The 12,427-nt window shown below is 31.5% G+C and overlaps 1 protein-coding gene across 1 annotated transcript in view; it reads right to left on the reverse strand.

The window, feature by feature from the left end:
- The window catches only part of LOC141298308 (zinc transporter ZIP11-like), a 150,353-nt gene that overhangs the window by 42,498 nt on the left and 95,428 nt on the right, over nucleotides 1-12,427 (reverse strand). The window contains exon 5 of the mRNA XM_073828813.1: nucleotides 6,780-6,915. Coding sequence (XP_073684914.1) covers nucleotides 6,780-6,915 — 136 coding nt within the window. The remainder of the gene's footprint in view (nucleotides 1-6,779; nucleotides 6,916-12,427) is intronic.

Below are 12,427 nucleotides of genomic sequence, written 5' to 3' on the forward strand. Positions count from 1 at the left end.
TATTAATTAAAACGAAAATTAAGAAAAAAATTATTTCAGCTACATTTTCCATTTTAATTTAGATTAACTGTACTAAAACAAGCATATAGACATATATTTAAAAACAATTACAAAGAATTCAAACTAAATATTTTATGAGCAAATATTTGTTTGGTTTTCTATTCATTTTCTATGGAGTTTGTAATTCATGCATTGTAATTCAAACTATCTTATTTTCTAGCAATAAATATAATAATCAAAGTAAAATATAAAACATTGAAACAGGATGCAAACTAAGTAATCATAATGTCATTAATAAACTAATACTAATATTAAACCATTTAAAAAAAACGATTAATTTTTCAACAGAGTTTAGTGGTTAGTCTAAACTTAAATAAATAAACAAACATAGCCAAAATTTTACAAACTGCAAACTGATATTAATATCTTTTTTTGTTGACATCTGATCTTGAGTAACTGGATTGAATGGTTGAGCTGAACTTAAATAAATCAATTAATAAATAAATATTACAGAAAAAGTTCTTAATTACTTAAGTAACCAAAATTAATTATTGAAATACAGCAATGATTTAAAATTAATTATTATTATTTTTTATGTTCATAGTTACTTAAATAACATACATTTTATTACCAAATAATTTGTTTTTATTTATGTATCACTTAAAAACATCCCAACATTTACTGCAATAATGAAATTATTTTAGCATAGTTTTGATGTTCATACCCGGTTACTTGAATAAATAACTAGTGTGTTTCCACTGGCTTGCATATAGTAATCCTATGTGGATTTTACTGTGGGTAATAATTGCTAAAAATCATGGTATTCACAAAAGCCCAGTATGAGTCAGTTTAATCCAGTGTGAAAATGGTTTAATGCAGCAGCCGAATAGAATACAACCATGAAATTATAAAAGTAATGATGCCATTAACCATAATAAAAATTAGATAATTACCCATACATCACATTTAGTCAATTAGCTCATTTACTCTAATAATCTATATATTATATGTGACCCTGGACCACAAAACCAGTCTTAAGTCGCTGGGGTATATTTGTAGCAATAGCCAAAAATACATAGTATGGGTCAAAATTATTGATTTTTCTTTTATGCCAAAAATCATTAGGAAATTAAGTAAAGATCATGTTCCATGAAGATTTTTTGTAAAATTCCTACTATAAATATATCAAAATGTAATGTATGATTAGTAATATGCATTGTTAAGAACTTAATTTGGACAACTTTAAAGGTGATTTTCTCAGTATTTTGATTTTTTGCACCCTCAGATTCCAGATTTTCAAATAGTTGTATCTCGGCCAAATATTGTCCTATCCTAACAAACCATACATCAATAGAAAGCTTATTTATTGAGATTTCATGTGATGTATACATCTCAGTTTTGTAAAATTTAACCTTATGACTGGTTTTGTGGTCCTTTATTTATTGGTGGTGTTATGTGTGCATGACTGATCTGCAGTCAGCTGATAACAGAGCCATAAAGAGCCTGAGGTTACGGTGGTTTCACACGCTGCACTTTCACGTGTTCGTCATGTAATCTTCTCACACTCATTTAGCTCGGTTAATTAGACTGTGTGAATTCTGCCTCAGGAATTACAGCTGCAGACATTTAACAATGTTCTCAAGGCCAGATAAATCAACTACAGGTTTTTCTCTCTATAGAGTTCATAAAACCCACGCTTTTCATATCAATCACTTGAACTACTCTTCTGCGGGAACATTTCTGATATTAAAAGTAAAATACTATTAAGCTTAATGGGTTGAGTGAAAAATGGCCATTTCAGTTTCTCCTGGAATATTCATACAATATTTAATATTTATATTTATTTAATAATTAAATATTTGTATAATGGCAAGTACTATGAATGAAGACTAATAGTGTCACCAATATTGATGCCTCTGTTGCAGATAGTTTCTTTATTTATTTATTTTAGGGGTTCAAGTGTAGCGCTGAAGATCAGCAATCTCCATGTAAAACTGATCATGCAGACCAAACCGTAAGTCATAGAGACTTGAAACTTGGAGGGATGTACTCACACCACCAACAACGTCACCAAAGCGCATCCCATTTTATTTTGTATATTTTGCAAATACTACTTTTGTGAATTACTCCTGGGTTTTTCGCCTGATCGGAACCAAACCAGTGGAGAAAGATTCTGGAGAGCGAATATTAATAATTATTTAAAAAAGTCTAACTTTTGACTCTGTTGCAAGGGACGCCACAACGTTTGAAAGGAGTGGAACTACTTTTAGTAAAATGCCTATAACTCCTGAATGGAATGAGATCTTCACAAAACTCAGAACAGAGTTTGGCCACTTGGTGGCGCTATAAAAGGAATAAAAATCATAAAAATGAATGATACCAGAACAGCGATCTCTATGTAAACCTGATTGTGCAGACCAAACCGTAAGTCAGACTTGTAACAATGTCACCAAGTCTCGCCCCAATCGGCCCGACAGGGGGCGCTACAGCGATCAAAAGTAGGAAATTGCATGAAACCACAAAATGTTCAGGTCTTTTGGATTTTAATGAAATCCTACTTTGAACAAGTCCTAGGTTTTTCGCCCGATTAGAACCAAACCAGTGCAGAAAGATTCTCTGAAGAGCGAATATCAATAATTAAAAAAAACTAATTTTAACAAATCTAACTTTCGACTCACTCTCGCAAAGGGACTCCAAAGTGTTTGAAAGGGGCAGGGCCACTTTTAGTAAAATGCCTATAACTCCTGAGCAGAATTAGATATCTTCACAACACTTCCAAATTTAACTTATGCGCAAAACTGGAACAACGCATAAAACATTTGTGCATAAAGCAGCTCTTCCATCCAACAAGACAGAGAACAAAGTCATCACTTGCTGACAAATTTCCACTAAATATCACTAATAAAACTAGGTCACTGAAAATAATACGTTTCATATAAATATATTTAAATGAAGGGATTGTAGTAGGGACGTGACGGAAATTTTTCCACATGTTAACTGATGAGGCAACGCAGGCAATACAGGTATCACCGAGGGGAAAGGATGGGGGTAAGTTAGTTTGTAAGAGTTTTCCCACGTTCCCACACTTTTCTTCCTTTTTAAATAGCTTGTAAATGCCCGTGCATGAGCATTTTACTTTTACTTTCGAATTTGCGTCAATTCGGCGTCAATTGATTGAATGGACGACAACAAAACAGTACGACTAACTCACTTAGTCTATATTAAACACAGAATTATTCATTTATTAACAAAAATAAAATAACTGTTAAATAACTTACACAAAGTGTATATATATATATATATATATATATATATATATATATATATATATATATATATAAACAGGCCTACTGAAAATCAGCAAACACGGTGGAATAAATAAGAACTGAATGTTCTTCCAATGAACTTCCAAAATCGCCTTTTAGATAAACGGCAACAGTCAACAGGCCTTTTTAAAATCCAAATTATACTCTACTCCAGCCGCGGATCTGTGATGCGACTGTTTCTCTAACTGAACAAAATGATTTTTATTTCTATATAAAAAAAAAATCAAAACGTGGTGGACAAGTGATGAAACTAGTAAATGAAACATTTCAGTATGACCAATAAAACATTTCTGATGCTGTGAGACACGATGGGTCTGCTGGTTAGTCCAGTTATCTCGTTCTATCAGTGCAGAGTCACATGATTTTTTTTAATGCGCATGGAGGAATTTATTCGGTAAAAGTGTTTCCATCGTAGTTTATGCGCATTTATTCTTATCGGATAAAAAGTTTATCCTACTCAGTTGTGCGCATAAGTTTTTAATGCGCATTTTTAGAACTTATGCGCATTTTCTCATTTCCATCCAGAGATTTTTTATGCAATATTCCAAAATGTGCATAAAAATAGGTGAATGGAAACACATCTACATATGCATGAGCTCTATCTGAGGTCACAGGACCAAAATCACAGAGCTTGGCCACTTGGTGGAGACTTAAAACTTGGAGGGATGGCAGTACTTATACATGAAACCACAAAATGATCAGCTCATTAAGATTTTTTGCAAATCCTGCTACTCCTAGTTTTTTCGCCCAATTGGAACTAAACCAGTGCAGAAAGATTATCTTGAGGGTGGATATCAATAATTATCCAAAAAAAAAAAAAAAAAAACACAAAGAGATGCCAAGACGCTCAAAAGGGGTGGAGACACTTTTAGTAAAATGCCTATAACTCCTGAACGGAATGAGATGTCTAAGGAAACTTATGTATAAACTCAACCTGAGGTCACAGGACAAAAATAACTGAGCTTGGCCACTTGGTGGCGCTATAAGAGGAAAAAAATCATAAAAATGACTGATCACAGATCAGCGATCTCCTCGTAAAACTGATCGTGCAGACCAAATGGTAAGTCATAGAGACTTGAAACTTGGAGGGATGGTAGTACTCACGCACATATATATCTTTTACAAGCTCTGTTGAGTTTAGCTTATGTCTGATCTGCCTGTGTTCTTTCATGGTGGTAAATTGCAAAAGTCATATGCCAATATTTCCATAAATATGGCATTAAGCACCGCATGAGAAAACCATATGATCCCTTTCCGCTCTATTGATGGCAAAGCAGTTAAAAGAGCCCCACCACCAGCCCTCTATAGTGCACACTACAGTAAAGAGATTTCAGAATGGAAATCCTGTCTCAGACGAGCCAGAGGAAGAGCATTAAAGATAGAGATACAACACACTGATTAAACCATCAGGGAGTGTGTGACCAATGTAAGATCAGAATAAAGAGGGGAAAAAGAAGAGATGAAACACTTTCAAAAAACCTAGTGAGCTCGATTATAACAGTCAGTGACACACACTTAATTCACTAAAATCAAGGAAAAAATTATCCGAAAATTAAATTCTGTCATCATCGACTCTCGTTCCAAACCCATCTTGGAACACAAATGAGACATTTTATTATTCTCTCATCATTTTTTGAGCATCCATTGAAAGTCCACATAATCACCATTTTCAAGCTTCAAGAAACACTTAATAGTCAAATCGCCTGGAGTCATATTTGATCCGAAAGCATATCAGAGTAATTCCAGTTCTCATCAAAGGTTTTTGTGTGACTTCAGAAGGTTTACATTATATGTAAGCGTAGTACATAAGCAGCACATTGATTACTTTTTGCAGTGCTTTTTATAATGCAAAATTGTATAAAAATAGATATGTGCAACACTCAAAAAATTCACCCTTTTGTGTTCTGCAGATAACATCCAACGTATAGTTAATGTCTGGAATGAAGGCAAATGAGAGTAAATGATGACAGAATTTCATTTTTGGGATATTTATTATATATCAAATCAAATCTTTCTCACGTCAAGCTGTCGTACAGATTGCAATGCAGTTTGTAACTTATCAGTGTTTAGTGTCAGTAAGAAAATAATAAAAAAAATAATGCTTTTGTTCATCAAGGCTGCATTAAATTGATCAAGTGGCAGTAAGTCATTTATAATGTTACAAACTATTTCTGTTTCAAATAAATGCTGTTCTTTTGAGCTTTTTATTCACATGTGAATCTTGAAAAATTAAATCCGTCACGGTTTTTACAAAAATATTGTGCAGCAAAACTGTTTTCAACATTGATAATAATCAGAAATGTTTTTAAAGCATATTAGAATGATTTCTGAAGGATCATGTGACAATGAAGACTGGAGTAATGATGCTGAAAATTCAGCTTTGATCACAGAAATAAATTATATTTTAACATACACTGCCACTCAAAAGTTCAATAAGACTTTTAATGCTTTTTAAAAGAGACTTTTCCACTCATCCAGGCTGCATTTATTTGATAAAAAATACAGGAAAAAACTATTAAATGTTAAATCAATTTAAAATAGTGGTTTTCTATTTTAATATCCTTTAAAGTATAATTTATTCCCGTGATGCAAAGCTGAATTTTCATCAGCAATTACTCCAGTCTTCAGTGTCAGATGATCCTTCAGAAATTATTCTAATACACTCATCAATGTTGGAAACAATAATGCTGCATAATAATTTTTTTGGAACCTGTGATACTTTTTTCAGAATTATTTGATAAATAAAACATTAAAAAGAACAGCATTTATTTAAAATAGAAAACTTTTGTAACAATAAACAAAAGTTTGGGGTCAGTAAATCTTTTCTTTCTCTCTCTCTTTGAGAGAAATTAATACTTTTTATTCAGCAAGGATGAGTTAAACTGATAAAAAGTGAAAGCAAAGACTCATATTGTCAGAAAAGATTTCTATTTTGAATACATAAATATTAGGCAGCACAACTGTTTCCAACATTGATAATAAAAGTAATAAATCAGTATGATTTCTGAAGGATCATGTGACACTGAAGACTGGAGTAATGATGCTAAAAATTCAGCTTTGATCATAGGAATAAATTGCATTTGAACAGATATTCACATAGAAAAATGTTATTTTAAATTTTAATAATATATCAGAATTTTTACTGTATTTTTGATCAAATAAACAGTCTTGGTGAGCAGAAGAGACTTCTTTCAAAAACTTGACAAACTTTCGTTTATGTGTATTACTTGATATAAACTTTACATCACTAGTGCCAATAATGCCTCAAATTGTATTTGGATCCAAGACACTAGGTTTTAAGACAGACCCAAAAAAGTAAGAGATAAAGTCTATTCCAAAGACCCCCAGGAAGTGATTGTGAGACAGAAGGAGCCCAGAGAGAGCCATCAGTGCAGGTTTGACATTGAGTGAGAGAGCAGAGAGCAGACTGTGGGTTTGTGAAGAAGAGCTTGCCTGAGTGAACTCCTGCTCTACCTATCCTGATGGACAGCTCCTCCTCCTCTGAAAGGCCGGCCATCGAGCTCTTCTTCTTATCTTTGGCCAGTTTGGCATCAGACGCCAGAGCCATATGAGGGTCCGTCCCGACACCCTGTAGAAAACAACAAACGACAGATATAAACACACTTAACCAAGGGGTACAACTAAAAAGATTTCAATTATTCTTTAGTGGTCAAATAATATTCATGCATGTATTTGTTTATTTTATTTATTTGTTTATTCTTTGATTTATTTACTTATTAATATAAAAAATACATCTATTTATTTTAGTATTGTTTGATGTTCATACACACTTATGAATAAATAAATACTGTTAATATTATTAGTTAATTAAATGCATTTATTGACTAGATTTTACTTAATAAATTAACAAATAAATGATGATAACATGTTACTTTCTACTCATCCATTTATATTTGTATTTATGTACTTAAAGTAATCATAATTTATTTAGTGACATAAATTAATAAATTGAATTATTTATATTTGTATTGTTTCAAACTTTCAATGTCCAAACCCAGTTAATTATATAAATTAATAAATAAATAAAATGAAAATTCTATTCATTTATTCATTCATTTATATTTATATGTATCTTATTTATATTAATAATATATTAAAACATACCTGGTTACTTAAATAAATTAATAGAATAAATGATAATTCTATTCATTTATTTATATACATTCATTTATTATTTATATTTACTTTTATTTATGTGAAATAAATAATAAATTACATTTTTTTTTCTTAATGGTCATACCCGGTTAAATAAATTAATTAATAAATAATGATAATTCTATTTTTTCATTTATTTATATTTATATTTATTAACTTAAAATAAATTATTTATTTTTGTATTGTTTTAATGTCCATACCCAGTTAATAATTAAATAAATGATAATCCTATTCATTCATATATTTTCATATTTACATTTATTTATGTACTTAAAATAACAACAGTTTATTTAATGAAATAAAACAATAAATTCAATTATTCGTTTCAGTGTCCATACTCCATTATTTAAATAACTTAATAAATAAATGATGTTAATTCTGTTCTTTTATTTATTTATATTTATTTTAATAGTTTATATAATTTTATATTTATTTTGTGAAATAAATTAATAAAAATATTTTTTGTATTGTTTGGTGTTTATACATGTTTATTTAAATTAATAAATAAATAATGTTATTTATTTATTTGTTTGTTTGTTTACTTAACTTAAAGTAACAATAATCTATTCATTTAAATAAATTACACCATTCATTTTAGTATTGTTTTATTTAGTATTTTTATTGTCTTTTGATCATGCAATGCAGGTTGACTTCTCAGATACTTCTTAGTTTCTTTAATTATTCAAAAATATTTGACTGTTGAATCAAACCAACCAAAATCAAGTATTCCAGAGAGGCATGTAATAATAATCAATAGATGATCCGCTGCATTTACATGAATGTTACTCAGTGAGATCTCATCTTTAATAAAGCTCATATCTGACGCACAGCGAAAGCCTCAGCCTTTAAATGCCTCTCACCTTGTGTTTGTCATTTATAAACATGATTAAACACCCAGTCTGACACCACTGGTCTAGACGTCACCCAAGAAAATATCTACCTACACAAACCAAATGCCTTCAGTCACTGATATCGACCCATATATTTGTCTTTCTTCAAAAAAACATTCGCTTTTGAAAACACAAGCAGAGTGAAATTGCACACATCCATTTCAGAGCTGCCATTAATAAAGCTCCTCGGGCCATTGCATTCGCTCTAAATATTCAGTAAACACACACAGAGAGATGTGACATTAAGAAGGCACATTACCACAGGCTAAAATCCATTGCAAAAAAAAAAACAGACATACCGCTAGGCTAAAAATGAGCTCAATGACATGTCAATAAATGTTTACGAGTTCATTCACAACAAATCTTTTCATATGGTAGTCAAATTAATTATTTTTACATTTTTGGAATCATTCGATTAAGACAAATCTAGACAGAACAAAATGAGATTTCTTTAACAAACTTGGTACACATGTGTAGGAGCTCATTCTTTGGTCAAATTAAGAAAAATGTGCAGCTCTGACTACAAGATGAAAAAACAAAAACAGCTATAACTATGCAAGCGTTAGTCCGATTGACCTGAAAATTGGTATGCAGTGTCTTTGTCCAATATGCTATAAGGGTCTGAGAGGACATTGGCATATCTCAAAAAACATGGCTGCCATTAGCCAAATAAATCTTGGTGGGAATGTTTGACTCATGGCCCTAAAGGTCAGTAAGAATTATGAAAGAAATCGGACACTAGTTGACACTAAGTTTTATGGCTTTGTAATCACATGGTGTTTCACACATCTTTATACTGAGCAACTTTGCTTCAATATCCATTGCTGTCAATCAAATTGTTATAAATATTCGCAATTATGTTAACAAGGCCATTTCGAAAAGGGCCCAAAAGCTTATAAAATCTAAACAAAACTTTCAGAAATTTGGTGCAAACATGTGGCAGATGAATCCTAACAAGCATGCAAAGTTTCATGGAGATTGGACAATAGGAGGTGCTATAACAGTTAAAAAGGCTTTTAAAACAAGATTTATATGGTAAATAACCTCAAAAAAAATGCTCAGATATTCACACAAACTCTAGATCTTCATATCATATGATATATCTACTCATTTTGAACAACTTTGCCTCTTGAACCACTGCTGTCAATCCAACTGTTCTTTAAATATTTTATTTTATTTAAAAAAAAAATACTTTTTGCGAACTGGTCCTAGGTTTTTCACTCAATCTTTTGTACTTTGGTTAGCTATAACAGCGTCATTTAGAAAAGGGGCATGGCCACATATACCCAAAGCTTATAAAAGATAAACAAAAGCTCAAAACTTTACGAAAATTGGTGAAAACATTTGGCAGATAACTCTCAAAAAGCATGCAAAGTTTCATGGAGATCCGACAATAGACACTATAACAGTTAAAAAGGCTTCAACAACACAAGATTTCTATGATATATAATCTCAAATTGCTAAAACAAGAAGTTCAGATATTCACACAAACACTAGATCTTATTATGATATGATATATCTCCTCATTCTGAACAACTTTGCCTTTTGGACCACTGCTGTCAATCCAATTGTTCTTTAAATATTTGATTTTATATAAATAAATTAAAAAACTACTTTTGCGAACTAGTACTAGGTTTTTCACACGATCTTGATCAAACCACTGCAGCACAGTTCTCCAAACTCTCTAGATCATAATTATCAAAAAGTTGAATTTTGTCCTTTGGTTAGCTATGAAGGGGACGTTTAGAAAAGGGGCATGCCCACATAAACCCAAAAGCTTATAAAAGCTAAAGAATAAATCAAAACTTCATGTAAATTGGTGAAAACATTTGGCAGATGACTCTCAAAAAGCATGCAAAGTATTAAGAAAACCAGACAATAGGTGGTGCTATAACAGTTAAAAAGGCTTCAAAAACAAAATATGTCTATGGTAAATAATCTCAAATTGCTAAAAAAAAAAAATTGCTCAGATATTCACACAAACACTAGACCTTCATATCATATGATATATCTCCTCATTCTGAATAACTTTGCCTCTTGGACCACTGCTGTCAATCCAACTGTTCTTTAAATATTAAATTTTATTCAAATAAAATATATTTCTGAACACTTACTTTTGCAAACTAGTCCTAGGTTTTTTCACTCAATCTCTATCAAACCAGTTCTCCAAACTCTCAATAATTATCAAAGAAAAAGTTGAATTTTGTACTTTGGTTCGCTATAACAGGGTCATTATAAAAGGGGCATGGCCACATATACCCAAACGCTTATAAAACCCTAAACAAAAACTCAAAACTTTACGAAAATTGGTGCGAACACGTGGCAGATGATTCATGGAGATTGGACAATAGGTGGCACTATAACAGTTTAAAGGGCTTTAAAAACACAAGATTTCTGGTAAATGACCTCAAAAAGATACTGCTCAGATATCCACACAAACACTATATCTTCATATCATATGATATATGTGACCCTGGACCACAAAACCAGTCTTAAGTCGCTGGGGTATATTTGTAGCAATAGCCAAAAAATACATTGCATGGGTTAAAATTTTGGATTTTTCTTTTATGCCAAAAATCATTAGGAAATTAAGTAAAGATCATGTTCCATGAAGATTTTTTGTAAAATTCCTACTGTAAACATATCAAAATGTAATTTTTGATTAGTAATATGCATTGTTAAGAACTTAACTTGGACAACTGTAAAGGTGATTTTCTCACTATTTTGATTTATTTGCACCCTCAGATTTCAGATTCTCAAATAGATGTATCTCGGCCAAATATTGTCCTATCATAACAAACCATACATCAATAGAAAGCTTATTTATTGAGCTTTCATATGATGTATACATCTCAGTTTTGTAAAATTTAACCTTATGACTGGTTTTGTGGTCCAGGGTCACCTATCTCCTCATTCTGAACAAATTTCCCTTAAGAACCATTGCTGTCAATCAAATCGTTCATTAAATATTCACGATTAAGTTAAAAACTTACTTTTGCGAACAACTTTGCCTCTTGGACCACTGCTGTCAATCCAATTGTTCTTTAAATATGATTTTATTAAGAAAAATTGTGAACTAGTCCTAGGTTTTTAACTCAAAATCAATAAAACCACTGCAGGACAATGTTCTGAACTCTCTGTCAATAATTATCAGAAACATGTTGAACATTTGCAGTTATAACATGGTCATCTAATAATATGGTCATGATCTAGTGTTCCCAAACTCTATATATTTTATATGAAAACTCTAAACTTCACAAATCTAAGTAAACTCATACATCATACAGTATGTTCTGGCGTCAGCCATTTATTAAATGTTGCCTTACACCCTAACAAGCCATAAAGGCCTTATTTGCTCAAATCTCGGTAATTGCTGCTTGCAGCTATATTATAATTACTTATTACACTGTACACATGACACAAATGCTGCTTAATTCAACTGTGCACGTTTTAAAACTAATATCTTTTGTCATATTTATGTAACTTCGCTGAATGTTGAACAGTACAATTCACCTCAAAGCAAACGGCCGTAATAACATCATCTCCTATTCACTTTGATGCATGTGGAGAGCAGAAAGAGGCAAACCATGATGGAGTTAAATGGTTATGTGCATCTGTTGTGAAATGGCACATTTTTAGCTTCCATTAGAGTCGAGGGAGATGCTGTTTCTTATATTGATTGTTTGCTCTTTATGGCTACGAGTTAAAATCACCTAAAAGCATCTGAAAAACAGAACATTTTCCATCTACGGCCTCATCTGGTTATCTGCTCACTCAAACCTGGTCAGGCTGACCTTCTGGCTGAATTTACCATGGTTTTACGCAGTTTACAGCCGGTCAGGCATGGGAAACTAGTTAAAAGCAACTAAGACTAGCTTAAATTAGCCAAAAAAACAAACAAATAAATATATAAACGGAGCTAAATTTTATTCATTTACTTCAGAAACTGTAATTTATTGAAATACATTTATGAAGTAATTTATTTTAGTATTGTTTTTATGTTCATACATGGTTAAATGAACAAAAATAAATAAG

Source organism: Garra rufa, chromosome 22 (assembly GCF_049309525.1).
Source record: "Garra rufa chromosome 22, GarRuf1.0, whole genome shotgun sequence".
Classification (NCBI taxonomy): Eukaryota; Metazoa; Chordata; class Actinopteri; order Cypriniformes; family Cyprinidae; genus Garra; species Garra rufa.